Source organism: Macaca thibetana, chromosome 10 (assembly GCF_024542745.1).
Source record: "Macaca thibetana thibetana isolate TM-01 chromosome 10, ASM2454274v1, whole genome shotgun sequence".
In the NCBI taxonomy this organism is placed as follows: domain Eukaryota; kingdom Metazoa; phylum Chordata; class Mammalia; order Primates; family Cercopithecidae; genus Macaca; species Macaca thibetana.
Genome location: NC_065587.1, coordinates 58,414,638 through 58,436,224, shown reverse-complemented (window position 1 = coordinate 58,436,224; position 21,587 = coordinate 58,414,638). Strand labels below are relative to the sequence as shown.

Genomic DNA, 21,587 nt, shown 5'->3' with positions numbered 1-21,587 from the left:
TCACTTCCATCCTGTTCTCTAAGGGTAACCATTTAAAAACGAAGTTTGTAGGCCGGGTGCAGTGGCTCATGCCTGTAATCCCAGCACTTTGGGAGGCCAAGGTGGGCGGATCACAAGGTCAGGAGTTTGAGACCAGTCTGGCCAACATGGTGAAACCCCGTCTCTACTAAAAATACAAAATTAGCCAGGCGTGGTGGCACGTGCCTGTAATCCCAGCTACTCGGAAGGCTGAGGCAGGAGAACTGCTTGAACCCAGGAGGTGGAGGTTGCAGTGAGCCGAGGTCACATCACTGCACTCTAGCCTGGGTGACAGGGCAGGACTCCGTCTCAAAAAAACAAAAACAAAAACACACACGAAGTTTGTTTTAGTTTTATCTTCGGTAGGGAAGGGACAGATACAAAGACACACAGCCTTTTAAGATAAACGCTAGCATACAGTACAAACTTCTTCTACCTTATTTTTTTCCCCACTTAACAATATACCCAGGGTACAATTCCATAGCAGGATACAGTGATATTGTTCATTCTTTTTTCAAAGCTGAATATACTATAGTTTGTTCAATTAGTCATCTATTGCTGAATAGAGTTGTGTAGTCTTTGGCTATTATAATTCGTTGCTGGACCTTCTTTCTGTATCTTTAGCGGCAGCAAATCTCTGCTACTGGGAGAAGGTTTGATGAATGATTCTGCAAATTAAGGAAGTGATCAAGCTAAACAATATGGTTTATGAGACCTGATTTCTTTTTCTGGCTCATATGGTGTTGAGGGTAAATTACAAGAGGGAGTTGAAAAGTTCTGAGCAAAAGTATCACGGAGGAGCCCTGCAGACACTGCTAATGGCCTTCGTAGCATCCATCTCTTTCTTGCTCACTACCAGAACCCTGATTCTTGTACAGGGCAGCAACATGTTCAACCAAAACACTCCCAACCTCCCAGGGATGGCCAGGTAACACAGTCTTAGACAATGAGGTGTAACAGAGCCTCCTGAAGATATGTGCCAAAGTTCTGCTTGCCAGTAAAATCCAATATGCCTTCTTTCCTTATTTTTCCTTTCTGGGATGGAACAAAGAGACTGTAAACCACACATGCTGAGGCCAGTAGAGCAGAAAGACAGGAAGAACCCGGGACTCCGACGACACTATGAGGTCGCCTCACTAGTCCTCAACTGTCTACCTCTGGACTTGTTAACCGAGAAAAATAAACCCCTGTTTGGAAGAGCTGAGGCCACAAGCAGCTAAATTACATAGAAATAAACATGTTCTCCCCCAAGATGACTTACCTGAAGGACAACAGGGTGAGTCCCATCACATTTAAGAGACTCATCATTTTACAGTCAAATCTCAAACCATTCTTTATTTTCCTAAGAGAACTTGACCAAACAAACATGAGGTAGAAAAAGAAACATTCAGAACCAGGGCCAGGAACTCAGATGAAGTTCAAAGGAAATGCATCAGCAAAGGTATAAATATAAAAACCTTTGGAGTAAAACACAATTAGGGGGCGGTGGTGCTACAATACCTGGAGAAAATTATAGAGCTCTAATGATTTGTGGGCTCACAATTTGTTATTTTTTAGTACATTTGTGGTGGGCAAAGGCCAAACAGAACTGAGTAACGATGTTCTGACAATGAAAACAAACAAACAAAAAAACAAAAAAACAGGCTGGGTGTTGTGGTTCTTGCCCATCTTCCCAGCACCTTGGGAGTCTGAGGCAGGACTGCTTGAGGCCAGGGGTTTGAGACCAATCTGGGCTGTCAACATAGCAAGACCCTCTCTGAGGTTAAATCTGTCAGGTAAATAAGTCAAGAACTAGCTGAGAACAGGAAGCACAGATGAATTCACAGAATGGGAAAGGGGTGCTTTTGGGCAGCAGAAAGGAGTTAAAAAAAAAAAAAAAAAAGAGGACACTGACAAGGAGAGGCAGCAGCATACTCAAAAGGAACCTGATTCATTCTGTTTAGGACTGGTGCTGTGTAATAAGTGCCTGTCCCATCCTGAGCTTCAGGGGTGCCACCTATTGACATCCCACTCTACATGGTCATACTCTTTGTTCTGTCTGGAACATTCTTCCTTCTTATCTTGTAATTTAAGATCCTTTTCATTATTTCTGCTCAAATGTCATCTTCTTAAAGAAGTCATCCTAGACCACTCTTACCTAAATCAGAGCAAAGAACTCCCATCATTCTTCTTTTTTTTTTTTTTTTGAGATGGAGTTTTGCTCTTGTCGCCCAGGCTGGAGTGCAATGGCACGATCTTGGTTCACTGCAACCTCCACCTCCCAGGTTCAGGCAATTCTCCTGCCTCAGCCTCCCGAGTAGCTGGGGTTACGGGTGCCCACTCCCATGCTGGGCTAATTTTTATATTTTTAGTAGAGACGGGGTTTCACCATATTGGCCAGGCTGCTCTTCAACTCCTGACCTCAGGTGATCTGTCCGCCTCAGCCTCCCAAAGAGCTGGGATTAGAGGCGTGAGCCACTGCGCCCAGCCTCAACTCCCATCATTCTTATCCCCTTATTTTATTTTCTTTGCAGTAAATATTGCTTATCTGTAATTATCTTATTTTTCCTCATTTATTGTCTGCCTATCCTACTGAAATAAAAGTGTCAGTCTGGCTCACTGGTGTCTCTCCAATACTTTAAGTAACACCTGGCATGTTCCAGTGATCAAGAGATAGTCACTGAATAAATGACTACATAGTATACTATTTGTGTATACATTTACAAATTATTACTTTCTCATAGCAAAGAAAACTCAACAGGTGCAATCCTCCAAACTCCAGACACACACACTGTCAAGAAATAGGGGATGTAGGCGGGGCGTAGTGGCTCAGGCCTGTAATCTCAGCACTTGGGAGGCTGAGGTGGGTGGGTCACTTGAGCTCAGGAGTTCAAGACCAGCCTAGGTAACATGCGAAACCTCTTCTCTTCAAAAATTACAAAAATTAGCCAGGCATGGGGCTTGTACCTGTAACCCCAGCTGTTCGGGAGGCTGAGGTAGGTGCAGGTTGCAGTGAACTGACATCGAGCCACTGCAGTCTAGCCTGGACATCATAAGTGAGATTTTGTCTTCTGAAAAAATAAAATTAAATTAAAAAGATAAGAAATAGGGGGTGCAAGCAACATGGTGGCAGCAGAGTAAGAGGCACAGGGGTCCTGACCTCTCCCCCTCGGAGCAGTGTGGGTTTCCTGAGACCTCCTTCTGGCGATTGTGGAAAGGGCCTGGCTCCTCACTCTGGACTCCCAACTCACTTCCAAAATCCTGCAGACATGCAGCAGCTGCATTATCCTGTGGCTGTGCTGTTGGCCGGGACATCTGCTCCCACACTTTCTGAATTCCGCCTTCAGGGACCTTAGCAGCAGGAAGGGCACAGAACTGTGCAGCCCACCACTGTTATCTTGAACCCTCTTCAACCCTAAGGAACTCTTGCCTCCAGGTGCAAAAGGTCCCCCAGAGAATAAGAAAGAAGCAGAAGTATCATGGAACAATGGAAGAGGAAGGTGCTTATTGTCTCTGAGGGGGGCATGATACCATGTTATTCCCAAGAGGTCTGCCTTTGCCGTCAGGGGTAGCAGCAACAGTGGCCTACTTCTAAGAAGAAAGAAGATAAAAACCCAGTTTTTCATTTGTCTTTCCTTCTCAGGCTACTGTTATCGTCTTGTGTCACTTCTTAACCTTAGGTGTTATCGGAAACCTAGACAACACCTGCTGCTGCTGCTGCTGCTGCTGTGCCAGGACTAAATTAGAGCCTATGTCTTCTAAATGATGGTGAGAAAAGGCGAACTGATACCCTTCAATTCTGTACACACATTGATGCTAATACAGACATATTCAAGGTTTGGGAGAGGGTGTGGCACTTACCTGACTCTAGATAAGATCTCCCCATTAAGGGGACGTAAAAATTGGTTTTCCTTTAATAGTCCAGATAAAACAATAATATTGTTAAGATCGCTCAGTGCTAACTTTAATCTCTTTTGTTATTCCTAAGTAGTATGCAGTTTCTATCCTGGATCCTAATGAACCTGTGCCTTCATTTTCTGGAAAGCAAGAGAAGGAGAGGAGGATTTGGGAAGAGGAACACGATGATCTCAGCGTCCCAGTCTCCACACTCTCTCTGGATTAAATATTCTATATTTATAGCACGTGGGTGCAAGGGCAAATGCCAAGGGGCATGGGAATGTGTGTGTTTGTGTGGGGAGTGTGCATCGCTCCGTGGACAGTCTCCAGCCCTCTTGCTTTTGGAAAAACCCTTTTGCTCTCTTCCTCCTCACACCAAGCAAGCAAGAACCTTGCTCCATCTCTGTGGGAGACACAGAATTTGGAACTTCCTCTATCACATCTTTTTTATAGCCCACCAGTCCCACTCACTAACAGCCATTCTTCTAGTCCCCTGTCCTAAAACTGCTCTACATTTCTCAATTCTTTCATCTCTACCTAGACATTAAAAAAAAAAAAAAAAAGGATGATGCCTTCTGAGTTGTACAAATGTTCTCTCTCACGCGGTAACCTTTTGCTGCATTCTCCATACGAATTCCCACCCTGCATCTTCCACCTTGGATCTTCCGCAGTGCTGGTCTTCTTCATTTCTTCATTCAGGCTGAGCATTAGAGGAAGTTCAGAAACTGACTCAACACACTAATAAAGTTCACACTATCCAATTTCAGTTTGGACTTCACTGCTATTCCTTAATTCACCTCTTGCCAGCTCCCCAGCAGTGGACATTGAGAACAGCTACTCCAAAGCTTCTCCCTTCATCCAAGACCCTCATTCTGGACAGCCTCACCCAACCTCTCTGGATGCTACACATATAAATCAGTCACCTCAGATGACTTCGCCTTCTCCACTAGGTTTGAATATTCACTCCACTAGGTTCTTGCTTTTCCCATTGGCACTGTACCTATTCAATTGGTAATATTTAGACTTCACCTCGGTGAAGCATGGTCATTCCAAAATCTTTGCCTCTGGCCATGAGCCGTTGCCAGCCCCATGCTTCCACTGATCCTCCTGGATATCCCTTTAGGAATGTCCAGCCAGGTGTTCTCAAACTGGCCATTCAACTTTGGTTTCCTGTGCCATTATTCTCCCAGCTGCCATGCCTCACAGTCAGGTGAGCATCACAAAGAAGCCGAGAACTTTATAACTGTCAAGGACTTAAGAAATCATGTTTTGGGGTTGGCAAAAATCTGAAAAGGGCCTGATAGTAAATATTTTAGGTTTTGTTGGCTATGAGGTCTCTGTTGCAACTACTCAACTCTGCCACCATAACATGAAAGCAGCCATAGATTATATACTTACAAATGGGTTAGATTATATTCCATTAAAAGTATTTTTAAAAACAGGCAGCAGGCCAAAAGGCAATCATTTTCCACCCCTTAATCTGTATCATTGTTGTAAGTAAGTTCTTGATAATGAGCTGATCAAATATTAGTTTTTGCTTATTATTATTTTAGTGTTCAATGTGTTACTCCTTTAAAAATGGGTTATTCATTATATTTAGCAACTCATTTTCAGCCACCTTTTCACCAGTAGAAAGATGGTAAGCTAGTTATAATCACTGGTTTTCTTTGAGGTTGCATGTTGAACATAGTTTACTTTATGATGTATAACATGAAATATTTTCAGAGTTTTGTTTTTGTTTTTTTTTTGAGACAGAGTCTTTCTCTGTCGGCCAGGCTGGAGTGCACTGGCGCAATCTCAGCTCACTGCAAGCTTCGCATCCCAGGTTCACGCCATTCTCCTGCCTCAGCCTCCTGAATAGCTGGGATTACAGGTGTCCGCCACCACGCCCAGCTAATTTTTTTTTGTATTTTTAGTAGAGATGGGGTTTCACCGTGTTAGTCAGGATGGTCTCAATCTCCTGACCTTGTGATCCTCCTGCCTCGGCCTCTCAAAGTGCTGGGATTACAGGCCTGAGCCACCATGCCCGACCATTATTTTCAGAGTTTTAACCATCACTAACTTAATAATTTAAAGCACTAGTTTTCAACTAATAGCCTGCTTTCTTCAAACACAAGTTTATGTGGAAACTCATTAAATGAAAAAGACAAAGGGCCGGGCGCAGTGGCCGACACCTCTAATTCCACCACTTAGGGAGGCCAAGGCGGGCGGATCACCTGAGGTCAGGAGTTCAAGACCGACATGCCCAACATGGCAAAACCCCATCTCTACTAAAAATACAAAAATTAGCCAGGCATGGTAGCAGGCCCTTGTAATCCCAGCTACTCAGGAGGCTGAGGCAAGAGAATCGCTTGAACCTGGGAGGCAGAGGCTGCAGTGAGCTGAGATCGTGGCACTGCATTCTACTCTGGGGGAATAGAGCGAGACTCTGTCTCCAAAAAAAAAAAAAAAAAAAGAGAGAGAGAGAAAGAAAAAGACAAAGTAGCAACTCTGTAGGAGTGGGTGGGTAGAGAAGAAGCCCAGATACCCATTGGCTTAGTGCCCTCTTCCCTGCATCTCTTCTCTTGCAGTATCCCCTAGAGTACCTCTTGAATCCTGTCAAACAGCAGGCTCCAAACTTCTTTTGATCAATCACCTGTATTATGAAAAAGGTTTTGAGCCACCCACCCACCATCTTCACCACATACCCATAATCATCCTAGTATTAGTAAATATCTCAAGATATATAAAATATACACTTTAGATGAAGTTCATCATCAATGATATTGACTGTAAATCTATATTCCAAATAGTCTTACTGACAAGTTAGAATCCTTTTTGGCTGACTTCACATCCCATATAGTTAAAATGCCATTGTTTTTACTTTGATACAGGGTTGATGAAGAACTCCAAACAGGACCCTGCCATTTTCTTGCTTGTTTATGTTAGCTTTTAAAAAATGTATCAACTCCAATCTTTGCAGTAATCTTTTAAAGCCACAGGTTATTTAGTTTGGCTAAAACCAGAAAATAGAATCCATAAAGCCACTTAACTGGACACATATACACTCTAACGTGTTGCACTGTGTGAAGAGCAAAGGAACTAGTAAGGCTGTCCCTGTTGCCCCTGCCACGCCATGGAACTTCCCCACCCCTCTGGGTTAACTCGTTTACTGTACATGAAACATGACTGTCTTAACGAACAAACTGAGTGAAAATGCCTGAATCATCTACATATCAAGAATTAGAGAATTAGTCAAGCTTAATATCTTTATTTCTGATAATAATAATAATTAGTAGTTCTAGTCTGTATCTGGAGGCTACCACTGTCAAACATCATTTGATTTAATGGAAAGAACCACACTCTCTAATTAGTCGGAAGGGTTGACATTTACTTTTCATTCAGTTTCACCCCCTGACCAAGGCCCTAAGCCTGTCATCCAGCTGACACCACAGCATTAAGCATCATGGATGCTCTGTAGCCAAGCCAGGCCCTATCATGATGTTCTGGGATCCAGGGCAGCTAAGGTAAAGAGCAATCATCCTAGTGGTTACCTGCAAGTCATTTTGTGGGTTCCAGTCAGAATCAAATATGATGCAGGTATCAGCAGCTGTGAGATTGATCCCCAGGCCTCCCGCTCTGGTGCACAGAAGAAAGACAAAGCGGTCTGAATCTGGCTTACAGAACCGGTCGATGGCTGCCTGGCGCAGGTTTCCCCGTACTCGCCCATCAATTCGCTCATAGGTGTATCTGAGGGGACCCAAATGAACGAAAGCCCAGGCGTTAATCATGACTTCAATGGAGAACAGCACAAAATGCAGGAAGCTGTTGACTGATGGCCTTAAATCCCTCACGTCTAAATTTGGACTAAATGACAGCAGTCTAGAAGGAATCCCGCCCCTACATATGCAGCAGGGCACTTAAAACTGTATTGCAAAATGTCCCCCTCTCAAAACAAAACAAAAAACCAAAACAAAGCAAAAAAACCCAGCTGTAAACTAAGGACTAGAAGAATTAAATCATAAAATACTGATCCCCATAGCCCAAGCAACTTACTCTCTCAAGTATTTCCCAGTTTATACTTGTACTAAATCTAATCATAAGACCAGGAAAAACAAACAAAAGCCTTTCCCATCTACTTTGAGTAGTGCTCATAAAAAGGACTGAGTTCTCATCAGTTTCCAGCTACTTTAGGGTAAACCAGAAATGGTAAGATTACACTGTGAGGCAGTCCTTTTATGCCATTTCTAGCCTACCAAGCTCCTCAAAGCTTTGGAGGTACACAGCAAAACCTCCAAGTTTATAGCTGAAACCAAGGTCTTCCGGGCAGTATATTGCCAAGTATAAATCACAGGAAAGGAAAGGTTTTTGAGGTGTGTGTGTGGGGTAGGGGTGAAGGAACTGATGAATAGTAAGAGGAAAATAAAGTAAGAAAGTAAAGCTGAATATCATTGAGAAGGTATACACCTGTGTGGAAAATCAAGAAACAGGGGTGGAGTGCATGGTAGAGGTAAGGGTAAAAGGAAAGATAATAAGAAATGAAACTGCTAAGGGAACATATTACTCATGTCCATCTAGAGGGAAAACAGAAGGGACCTTTTTTATGTTGGAGATCATGGGATTAACATAGAATATAGCAGCAATCTGGACAGCTGCTGGGCGTCTTATTCTTTTCTTATTTACCCCTGACAACATATGAATTAACAAGGGGAATGTTACTTTGGGCCCAATTTTGACCTATAAACCTGAACTGGTTAGTGAAGTAGAAGTAATAGGAAACTTGTGAGAAAAGAACCAAATCATCCCAAACCGACAACAGCCAAGATCATGAATCCTGGCAAAATCCTATCAGCAGACAAGAATTTGGGAAATCAGATCTCTAAAACTTACATAAATAAGCAGTAAGAAAATAAGGATAGATACCCTAGGGGTAGATAATTCTGTGTGAGGATGGCTTTGGAAAACTAAATCTGGCAATATGATCTTGACTTCCTTGAAGAAAAGAAAAAACCATGTAAAGAAACCACCCAAGGAAATGCACATGAAGAAACCTGACCAACTCAGACTTATAAGGGACATGTATAAAGTAAAGAAACAAGTCTGAAAATGCTGTCTCCCTTTTACAAAGCCACAATACAACCATACCTAAAATTAAGGGTACGATTTTTGTTTCGTCTTTATTTAAAATTATAATACACTCAAGAATAATAAATGAGAACTTCAGCAGGAAATGAAATGGGTGGTGGTGATAGGATTTCATGAAGGCAGACTAAAAGGATTTTGTGTCATAGACAAAGGCTAAGGATTAGATGTCTGAATTCTATAGATTAAATTATCACCATTATTCATAACGACCACAATAATAATATTTAGCAGCAAGTTCTTAAGTGTCAGTTCTGTGCCAAACCCTGTGGTACATGCTTGGTATACATCATTACATTTAATTCTCACAATAATCCTATGAGGTAGTTTCTATTATCATCCTCATTTTACACTGACAAAAACCTAAAAACAGAACAAAACAAAAATTTATACAAGTAAAATATCTTGCTCAGTCCTCCAGCTGGTTGAGCTAAACTCACATCCATTTGCCTTATAGCTTTCACACTGTACCTTACATTTCAATGCATTAGGACAGAAAGGTTTTCCTAAACAATAAAGAGGAGAAATGGAGAATACATTAGGGACACTAGTAAACTTTGGAAACTTGTAACTCTAACAGGAGGTGGAAACACAAACTATAACTGGTATCAAAACGTTTTTGATAAATCAATGCTCAGAGGATCTGTAACAGTTACAGAAGTTTAGCCACGTATGTGATGCAATAGAGGAAGCACAATACTTGGAGTCAAAAACCGGGTTGAGATTCAATTAAAGAACAGCCATTTACCCTCCTCCACCCTCCACCACCATCACACATATGAATGATTAATGCTGCAGGGACAGACTCCATGCTCTTTGAAAAGACACCCCTAGTCATCAGATAAGAGTTAGATACCACATGGATCAGAGTGAGGCTGGGAATTAGCACAGCCTTAAGGGGGAGGGGAAATCAATAGACAGTGATGATACAGCTCAGCCATTACCTAGGGAAAACGTTCCCATAAAATTAGATAAGTGTTTTTCTGTATTAATAATGTAACAACACTTTCAGAACTTTTAGAACAAGATGAACAGAATAATTCTCTATCACTTGTTTAGTTTTCAGGGAGTGCTCTCAAAGAACGCAAAACTTAAAAAAAAAAATTGAATTACTTGAGCTCCTCCCTCACTTCTGAGCCAGATCCTCTGGCCATGCCCTCATTCCTATATCAGAGTCTGGCATGAAATCATACGGGAACAAAACCAAACTGACAGCTGGAGAGGCAAAGAGGCTCAAGAACAAAGAAAACCTTGAGGGCAAATAAGTCTGAATGAAGAAATCAGACATCATAAAATTTTCCACACTGAACTTCAGCACAGCAATTAAGTCTCTGCGACAACTGTATTTTTAAGAAGATCCCTAGGAGCTGATATGGTTCAAACTGTAATTCTGAGTCACTATCAAATACTATCAAATATCAACAAGCAGCAGGTGGCACTCTGGAAAAAACCTCTATGTGACTGGCCTGGAGCAGACTGGTAGGGAGTGGAGTGACATGTTTTTGGCACAAGAAATGTTGACTTTAGAAAGGCCTGAAGGGAAATGAACAACTTTCTGGTCTCCCAGCAATAATCAACTGGAAAACATGAAGAATTAATTTTAAAAAAGGAAAAAAAAAAAAAAAAACCAACACAAAAAACCACTCACAACAGTTACAAGCATATAAAATACTTAGGATTTAATTCAGTAAGAAATATGAAGGAATGGTAACATAACACTAAGGGGCTATGCTTTGTTCACCATTATGACTGTAAGTTCTAGCACAATGCAGACACTTTATAAATATTTACTGAGACAACAGTGTATATGAAGGACCCAAGATAAGTGTAGTGAAAAGCACGTTCTTTGATTTTGCAAAGATGTCTAAAAAAAAAAAAAAGCTAAAAAAATCCCAACACACGAATATATGTATATATAAACATGTAAATGTGTATGTATGTATACATACATCTATACATACACATTTTTCTGGAGTTAGGGGCTGGAGCAGACAGAGACAGATAAATAAGTCAGGTATGGTGGCTCACTCTTGTAACCCCAGCAGTTTGGGAGGTCAAGGCGGGAGGATCACTTGAGGCCAGGAGTTCAAGAGCAGCCTGGCCAACATAGTGGAACTTCGCCTCTACAAAAAAGAAAGAAAAATTAGACAGGCATGGTGGCCAATGTGTCTATCGTCCTAGCTACTCAGGAGGAGCAGGTCGGAGAATTACTTGAACCCATGAGTTCAAGGTTGCAGTGAGCTTTGATCATGCCACTGCACTCCAGCTTGTGAGACACAGCAAGACCCTATCTCTAAATATAAATAAATAAATAAATAATTCTCAAGTTAATCTGGAATACTAAATGTGCAAAGGAATAAAACTACTGATCAAAAGAATAGAAAGGCTAGACATATATCCAGTATATATAATATCTCCCTATATTTCATAGAATTTTATGAGTGAGGGAAATAGACTATTTTAATAAAGAGAAAATTAGAAGATTCAATATATTTGGAAATAAACGAAAATCAGACTTCGAGTATATGCCATTTACCAAAATTACAGAAGGGCTAAAGACTTAAATGAAAAAAGAAAATATCAAATAATCCAGTTAAATATTATAAATTAACATACACATTTAATTCTTTGATCTCTCCAAACCTCTAGTAAAATGACAGTAAAGGATTTTTAAAAAAAGGTATAATCCCTTCCCCAAATAAATACACCAAAAGAACAGAAGTGATAAAATTCTGGAATCTGGAAAGTCGTATTTGATTTGAAGAAGGCAGAATCCCAGGCAAGACACAACCTAATTTAATAGTGCAGAACATCTGACGGGATCAAACATTGGTGGCACTAGGTTCCCCTGAAAGCAGCAACACAAAGAGTCTAAAAACAGGGAAACTGGTGGAATATTTGCTGAAGTATTTACTTAGCCTCTAGATCACCTACCCCCGCCTTGAAGAGGGTAAAATAAAAGATCTTGATCCTCTCTACTCTAGAAGATACTAACCACAGTTAAAAGTGAATGTGCCACGCTGAAAAGGGGAAGAGAGACAGAAATAGTGAGAGTCCTTACTCTTTCTCACCCCTCCCCCACAGTTAGCTCTAAATACAGTCAAGTTTCCACCTATAGGCAGGGGAGAGTAAGAGGCACAGGACCTCAAAATGCTGATACAGTAGGGTCCCCAATGAAAATGGTCCAGCCAGATGCACAGTGCTCACATATGGAAAGTGAAGTGCACAGTCAACAAGCCTTGCTCACATACTCAGAGCTTCTGGTTGGCTCCACAGTGCCCCCCCATCTTGATGGCCTAAGATATCAGACATGAGGCTGATACGAAACACACAGCCCCTGCTTCTGAAAGGAGGGGCAATGTCCTAACACACCAACCCTCTAGCAAATGACAAATTCTGGACAAACTATAAAAACCAAAATGAATGAACAGAAAAACCTGAGGGCACTGGCGAGTTAACAAAAGCAGACAGATCTTGGAGAAGAATAGAAATTTGTGGTTTCAGCTAGAGGAGCGGCCACAATTATGGTGGCAAGATGTTGATCAGCTGTAATTGATAAAAGTTGTTGTCTTTCTGACACACATGAGGGGAAGATGCCTGGGGCAGCTAAGACTGCCAGAGAGTGAGAGGGGATCCCCAGAAAGCAGAGAAATAGAGATGGGAGCTCCAAACTCTGGGTATAAACTCTGCCCAAGTTTGTGGCTGACTTTTGACTCACACTTGCTCGGGGCTGACTGTGGTAGTCTGAAATGGGAACTACTGTCTACCGGAGACATTGACAGAGTTTGCACTTTGAGGATAACCTAGTTAGCTGCTTCCAAATAAAACCCATCAACATCTTCAGAGCACTGTAACAGAATCCTCAAGCTCTAGAACACACTATTCACTATGTCTAGGGAAAAACTCAGTTATTCTCATTCTCAAGGGAACAGACAACAGATGTCAACGTCAAACCTACAATGTTATAATTCAGACAAGAACTTTAAAGCTGCTATTATGCTTATGCTTAATGAAGTCAAGGAATGTTAAGTCATGAATAAAAAGATAAGAAAACTCAGCAGAGAAACAAAGCGTTAATAAACATAGAACTAAATGGAAATTTTAGAACTAATAAATAAATAAAGCATAGAGTGTGCTTAATAAGCATGATGGAGATGATAAAGAAAAGAGTCAGTGAACTTGAAGACAGCTAAAAGAGAGAAAAATGATTTTTAAAAAAACAGAGCCCATGGACTTGTGGGGAATATCTCAAGGTCAAATAAACAGGTAATTAGTTTCACAAATAACCAAGAGAATGGGGCAAAAACAAAAAGAAATTGAAGAAATAGTGATCAAAAGCTTCTCAAATTTGATGAAAGACATACATTTACAAAGTCAAGAAGCTCAGTAAGCAGGATGAATCCCAATGATCACAGTTAAACTGCTGAAAACCAAAAATTAAAAGAAAATCTTAGAAGTAGCCAGAATAAGTCAATGTATTGCACACAGGGAGCAGCAACGTGAACGACTGCAGAACTTCTCATAAGAAATCACAGGGGCCAGGGCACAGTGGACTAACACTGTAAAGAGCTGGAGGGGGAAGAAAAGGAAAAAAAAGTGAACCTAAAATTCTAACATGAAAGACAGATATAAACAAATGGGAAAAAATATGACTTGGAGAAAACAGATGAAGATAAAAAAATTCTATCATGATTAGCCTTAGAAAGACAGGAGAAGACACTGTCCTTGTGAAATAATGGTGCTATTAAAAATAGAAAAATTACAAAAAATGTTCTGTGAAATTAAAAAATATAATTATAGTGAAAGATAAAGTCAAGAAAATTCCCCAGCATGTGAACTTAGATTTCAGATGGGAAAGATCTTTTTAGTATCCAGCACCAATGAAGCAATTCATTATAAAATTTCACAGGACTGGGGACAAAGAGAATACATAAAAACTTCTAAAAAGAACAAACATAACACATAGACAGACTAATAATTCTAAGGGCTTTGAACTTCTCAATGGTAACCCTGGAGGCTAGAAGACAGTGGATTAACACCTTCAAAATTCTGCAGGGAAATGATTTACAACCTAGAATCTCAAATCCTGCGAAAAGATTCCTTAAGAATGAGAGCAGAGTAAAACAGTTTCAGACCATGTCTCAAAATTTACTTATCATTCACCCTTTCTCAGGAGCTCCTGGAAGAGGTGCTCCAACATGGAATCCACCAACAAGAAGATCTGATTTAAGAGGAAAAAAAAGAAAGCTGTCAGCATGAGAAAGAAGGCAGATCACAGCTGACAACTGTGTACTCTGTGGGGAACAGCAACAGGCCAGGCAGGAGCAGGTCAGGAGGCCCCAGAAGATATGGCCTAGAGAAGAGGAAACTGATGTGTTGGAACATAACCAGAGGGGATTTAGACAACCAGGGTAAAGTTTGCTGCTGAATTATAATAGGTGTATAGAAAAATAAGCAATCAAAAGATAATTTTTAGTTTCAAAGAAAATAAAAACTGTACAAGAATGAAAATTAAACAGCACATGACATAGCTCAGCTGTAATTTCACATTTTCATAAGTCATAATAAACAACAAATATTAACCTAACTCCAAGTATTATGTGGCATACTGGGAAGATGAGAGGACAGGGAGTTGTATACATGATGGTATGAGGAGCAGTGAAAGAAGCCTAAACATTCATCTTCCACAGTGAGAACAGATAATACCTACAACTGAAAAAACCAAGATATTACAACTAATAGCATTATTTAGATACAGCTATAAATACCAAAAGAAATAGCATAAAGAGTTGAAAGTAAATGCTTCTGGGATATGAGAAACTGGCGGAAGGTGGAGGGTGAATCAGCACATAATTTTTCATAAGTGTAATAGAATGACATGGCTTTTCAAATCATGTGCATGTACAACTTTAATGAAAATAAAAACTAAACTAAAAAGAGAAAGACAATGATAATATTAAGGCCAGAAGAACCCTGTTGAATGCAACTTGGATGAAGAAGCCATAAACATGAAAAGAAGGGCTGGGTATGGTGGTGTATGCCTATAATTCAGCTACTCAGCAGGCTGAGATGGGAGGACCACTTGAGCCCAGGAGTTTGAGGCCGCAGTGATTGACCCACTGTACTTCATCATCTTAGGTGACAGAGCGAGACATTGTCTCAGAAAAAGAAAAAGTATATATATATATATAAACATACTTCAGAATATTTATATGGGTCTCACGATTAAGATGAGAGAGAAGTCTTTTAAAGCACATTAATTTAAGCTTAGGTTTAGGCCTAAAAAAGGATTTAAAGTTGTTTTAAGACAAAGATTTGACTACTATAAAATTTAGGACATCAAAAAATAAAATAAATGAAAACCCATACTCATAAATAAAATTAAAGAACAAAAACAACACTGGGGAAAGTTTTTGCAACATGTTCTCAAGTAAACAAATAATTCTTATAAATTAATAAACAAAAAGTCAAAGACCAAGAGAAAAATGCAGGAAAAACATCAATCCACAAAAATGAAATATGAATAACTAATAAATATGAAAAAATACTCATTCTCATTAGTAATCACAATTACAAATTAAAGAGATCATAATTTTGAAATACTGAATTAGCAAAGATTAAGAAGTAAAAACAATATTGATCAGAATATGAAAAAAAAGCATTCTCATACGATATTTCAGAAATGACTATAAATAAAACACTCTTAACTAGAGGGCATTTTGTAAACACTGAGTGTATCAAATGTTTTAAAAAATGTGCACTGGCATTTATCCTAAAGAAATAACTGGAAACATTCATAACTACTTAAAAGGGATATTCATTTATAGAGTCCCTTAAAATGCTGAAAAATTGGAAATGTTTAAAATAGAATATCATGTAGATCATTAAAATTTTGTTGTAGAAAAACAAAAAAATTTCATAATATATTAAATAAAAAATGACTTACAAAGTACAATGTAGAACAGCACTGCAATTCAAACAATAAAGCTAAACATATTTATGCAGAAAGAACAGACTGAAAAGACAACCCTCAAGATGAATGGGGAATTGTGCAGGTGGTAGTGTTACATGTTTCCACATTTTCAAGAGAAGCTATAATCTTAAGTAATTTGAACACAAAATGAGCAATAAATAATAAAGAGAAAATAGCATAAAAGAGAGCTAAAGACTTCTGTACTTACCAAAAGTCTGTTATATACACCATTACTCATTTTGGGGGGTTCTTTTTAAAAAATCTGCAAACTAATAGTTGTACATATTTTAAAGAGTAAGATAATATAAGAAGCAAGTGCTCTGGCAATGGGCTCCTAATCTACAGTGAATTCAAAGCTACAAAACTGCTTTACAAGTTTTGATTTATTCATGTAATACAAGTTTCAAGAATCCTTTACATAGAAATCTCTCCTATACAGCTCTGATGAATTATTTTATTGTCTAATCAGACTTTGAAGAATTATTTATGTTATATTCAATGTCAGCATAGCCATAGTTTAATTTGTCATTTCTTTTAATCCTCTTGCTATAAAGTACATGTACAAGGGCAAACAGAATGTTAAAGAATAAGAACATCTGTTAAGACACCCGAGATTTGCTATGAAAACAAGATTTTCTTTAGACTTAGCAATGCCTAGGCTACCAGTTTCTATAACCTTGGAAGTCTTTTATCATTAAGAATGCATTTTAAAAAACTCATTTATCATCTTCAGATCACTGATGTGTCACAATGACTGAAAATCTAAGGTAATACATGTGAGGTAACAAATGTAGTTCCCATACAGAATCCAAATAACCCACACAGCACCACAGACTTTTTATTTGCATGAGGAATGGAACTTAGATTCAAGGAATTATAAGAGTATGAACAAGAAAATAAATTGGGATGCCATAGCCAGTGCATCATAAAACCTTAGAGGGTTTGCTGAGAAAGGACATAAAATATCCCCAAATTCCTTCTCTGTGAGTTGCCAGTTTATGCTCTTTTAGAAATTTGATATAGTGATAATTTCCAGGATATATTTCTTTCACCATTATTAAGCAACAAAAATGTAAATACATGATTTTCCTAGACTTTTCTAATGCTATTTGGATTGTTTCCTCCAACTAAAGTGAATATAAATAAATATATGGAATTTTTTTTTTAAGCAAAGCAAGGACTCTACATCATAGGTCATAAAATTTTCTTGACAGTTAAACTTGGGTCCATTTGGTCATAAAATTTAACTCTGAATTTCAGTCAGTCTTTAAAAGGAGATTCCTTTTCTCCATTTTTGAATGTCTTCTTGTGTTTAAACAACATTTTTGAATGGATCAAAAAAAAATATCAAAGAAAAGGAACTGTCCCAGTGTTGAATGCAGGGCTTTGACACAAGTCTCACCTTCTCTGGATGAGGTAATCTTCCAGGATGTCGAGGCAACGCACCATCTGGGAGAAGATGAGTACCTTGTGGCCACCCGCAATCAGCTTAGGGAGTAGTTTATCAATCAGCACAAGCTTCCCTGCTGCCTGAATCATGGCCTGCAGCTGAAAGTCAGGGGCATCAGGGCTGTGGGTTTTTCGGAAATCTTCTAGAATTTTCTCCTCTGCTCCTGAAAAGGAATGGAACAAAACTATTCCCTGGACAGAATATAAGGATAAAGGTTGTACTCTGCTTTACAGATCCTGGGAAAAATGAAGTGAATTCTTAGGTCCTAGACCAGCAGTTCAGTGAGGAGATGCTGGGGGCACGTTGGTCTGTCCCTTCAGCAGAGGGCTCTGCAGTGGCAGCAGGAGAGAACGCGGGTGCTCCACTCTCCTGGGAAGTCTCACCAAGTAGAGTGAGGATCTGAGATACCAAGTCCTAAGCTGACTCACCCAAGAAACCTTCCCAGACAAGAAGGACTTTCACACCTCTTGACATCACAGACTAAAAGATAATCCAAGCCACATTGTGATTTTAAAATTTCTCAAAAAGTTTCATTGTTAAAAAAAAAAAAAAAAAAAAAAAATCCTCCCAACATTTTCTCTAACTAGTTTGGTTAACTGTTAATTTGTCTGCAGAGAGTTTTAATGTCATTGCAGCATTTTCACTGATTCAGCTAAGTAACACATTTCCCTGTCCCCAAGTAGAAAGTGTGTGCCAGACTTTGAACAAATAAAGGGCAGCAAACTGGTGAGTGATATCCCTTTCCTGCCCAGCAGAGTACATGCTGTGCGGCAGCGTGTTGGCAGAAGTTAAGTTCAAACCTTGGCTCTTGGTCCTTAGTAGCTATACTGCTTAGGCAAATCCATCAAGCTCTCTGAATCTCAGTTTTATACTCTGTAAAAAGGTGAGAATGCATACATGCTAGCAGATAATGAAAATTCAATACATGAGTTATTTGATTATCATTAGCTTCTGGCAGAGGCCATGGCAGTCCTGAGTAACTTCACAGTGCCCCTGACTCACCATTGATCAGGTAGGGATGGTTACAGCACTTCCTCAGCTCCATCATGGTGTTGATGAGATTGGGCATGTTGTGCTGATTTGCCCCCTTGGTCAGGAAGGAAAAGTTCTTCTCGAGGATGGCACGGTAGTACTTTTTCTGGATATTGGTTAGTTCCACCTCAATGATCGTCTCTTGTTTGGGAGCAAGGTTCTTTTCCACATCATCTTTCAGCCGTCGAAGCATCATTGGTTTTAGGATAGACTGCAGTTTCTTTACCTGTCCAGGGAAATGAGACCTATTTACCTGCCTCAATCCTGATTTAACAATTACTGGGGTATTTCAACCTTCACTCTTTTTTCTTGAACATTTACGCATAGTACTGTGGTAGTAGACTAATAGAAAGATCACGATTGACCCCTAAAAATGGGGCTTATAATAGTACTGAAAGGGAATTATGGATATGATTTTAATTTACAAGCAATTACTGAGAATCTAGTGGCAATCTCAGAAGATAAAAAGGGAGAAAGGTATAAAAGAGTACTTATTCTCTAGGATGGAGAAAACACGTCTCTCTGTCATTCTTTCTCTAATACACACACCACATGCACAGTAATTACCTGAAGAATATTTTAAATTATGTTAGAAGGTATGAGTGATATATTACAAAAGAAACTTAGACGCTGAGAGAACGGAGTAAGTAGAGATGATCTGGAAAAGAATTCCTCCTATACCTTTTAAGTAACAAAAGCAGCATACATGTTTGGGTGTAGCAGTATGTAAAGAATTAATGTTATAGGTGACATCTGTTCTATCATGGAATCTGTCACATCAGGGGCACTTTAAGTCTGATGGTGTTCTTTGCTACAACTTGTCTGTTCTTCCCCTAAAAGCACAGGCCTGGACAGCAGATCTTTATGCAACTGACTGCACCAGCAAGGTGACTTGTTCCCCCTCCCAGTGAGACAATGACAGACTAAGGGATTCAAAGTCCAAGAATCTGAGTTAACCTGGAGCTAAAACATGATACCGGTAAGATTAACTCTGGCGGAAAAACAAAATAAGGGAAGATGAAAGTGCAAAAGAAATCAAGTTTCAAGTCAGAAACGGCTGTTCAAAAATTTTTAAAGGGGTACACTCTGCATAAATAAGTGGTGTGCTGCAGGACTGCTTCCTGAAGAAATACAAAGTGATTTACAGAGAGTGATTCAGAAGAGTTACTTACAAAAGCAGATTTTAGACAATGATGAACATGCTTTATTTTGGAAACAGATGCTTTCCAGAACTTTTATTTACTGTGTTTTAAAATACAGACATCTCATAGAAGCAGAGATTAGAGTGGTGGTTACCAGGGACTGGGGGGTGGGGCGGGGTAGGGAGGTATTGTTCAAAAGATAGAAAATTTTAGTTAGATAGGTGGAGTAAGTTCAAGAGATCTACTGAACAACATGGTGACTATAGTTGATAACAATGTACAGTATTTTTGAAGATTGCTGAGAGTGGATTTTGAATGTTCTCACAAAAAGCATGTGCTAATTAGCTCTGTTTAGCCATTCCACTATGTATACATATTTCAAAACATATTGTACATGATCAATACATATTTTTGTCAATTAAAAATACAGAAAGGCAAAAAATTTAAAAATAATTAATTATATAAAAATAAATATTAAAGATAAAATATCAAAATATTTGATGTAATTTGTATGGTTTTCTCCTACCTAACTCCAATCTTAAACTTAATCTTTTTATGAGACTTTCATTTTACCAACGAAGGGTACTTAGAAATCTAATCCCCCATGTGGGTAAGGAATTACTATATAAGAACCTAAAGGGAAAAGACTCAGCTAGCTGATTGTTAAAGATAGGGTCAAATGTCAATCTGCCACATGCTGGGTTCAGCTTTTGCCCTTCACTTGGCTCATACCTTGAATCATTTAGAGTTTACTATATGCCAGACATTGTGCTGGTCAATACAACAAACACAACTTGGGAGAAGATGTGGGCCTTGTCCTCAAGGAGATCTTTGTCTAGGAAGAAGAAAAAATGCATACCACAAATTAAGTGCAATGGGAGAAGAGGATGCATTTCTAATGGTCCAAAAACGGAGAGAAGATTGGAGCTGGCTTTTGAAAGTCAATAGATACTGCAAATGTAGGAATTAAGTTTGATTATTCACTGCTCTGATGCAAGTCTGACTTGCATCAGAAGTAGGAAGAGATTGGAACCCCACAATTTTGACATGTGGGCAAAATTCCCAAATGTTTTCATTCCCCTCATTCTTTGCCCCAACCCACTTACACACCATTGCTGAATTAATTTGGCAGAGCTAATTATGTCATTCCTGTAATAAGGCCTTGTATGGCTTCTCCATTACCTACTAAATTCTTCAAACTACCTTTCAAGATCTTCCCACAATATAACCCTAAAGATTTCTGGCCTTGTATTTCCAATTCAGTCACTGTTTTCAGCTTAATCAGATGTTTCCCCACTAGTGAATAACTACCATGACTCTGATTTTGCTGGTTTTTTTTTTTTCTGTGCAAAGTGGTTACCACCTCTTCTCTCTATACCTGTGAAAACCTGCCCATCCCTCAAGATGCATTTTCAAATTGTACTCTCTCCCTGGAGTCTTTTCTAATTCTCAAATAGATGCGACCTGTCTCTCCTCTGAAGGACCAACTCTATTATTTGTTCTTCTTATGACACGTAAATTTGTCTGGGTTATTTCTATAATCCCTAGTAGAGATTTCTACTCATATGAAATAAGTATTTATTACTATCAGCTGTTTTTTATTAGCTTTGAGTCCAACAAGGTAGACTTGGAACTGGACCTTGAAAACTGCAGAAACGCAGCTGATCTGGACAAAAGAGGACTTATCAACTACTCTAGGTATGTGACTGCCTTCTTTTCCTCACTACCTGTATATTGTGTTGTACTCAAGAAGATGGGCCTGGAAACAAGCTGCAGATTTTGAAGGGGAAAGGATGAAGGATGAGGGAAGCAGAAGAAAGCACCATACTCCTAAGGCCAGAGCTATAAGCAAAATCAGTGAACACACAATATGTGAAATTAGTGAAGCAAGGAGGCCTGATACACCAACATAAGATATTTTGGGTATGGACCCATCTATCCTTTGGGGCAGTAAGAACCGCTAATAATCAGCTTA

The 21,587-nt window shown here is 39.3% G+C and overlaps 1 protein-coding gene across 4 annotated transcripts in view; it reads right to left on the bottom strand.

The window, feature by feature from the left end:
• CHD6 (chromodomain helicase DNA binding protein 6) overlaps nt 1–21,587 on the bottom strand; it is an 853,354-nt gene that overhangs the window by 63,504 nt on the left and 768,263 nt on the right. For all 4 annotated transcript variants that reach the window (XM_050806430.1, XM_050806433.1, XM_050806431.1 and 1 more), the window contains 3 exons: nt 18,441–18,696; nt 17,391–17,601; nt 7,428–7,623 (listed from right to left, as the gene is read on the bottom strand). In XM_050806430.1, the coding sequence (XP_050662387.1) occupies nt 7,428–7,623; nt 17,391–17,601; nt 18,441–18,696 (663 nt within the window). The remainder of the gene's footprint in view (nt 1–7,427; nt 7,624–17,390; nt 17,602–18,440; nt 18,697–21,587) is intronic.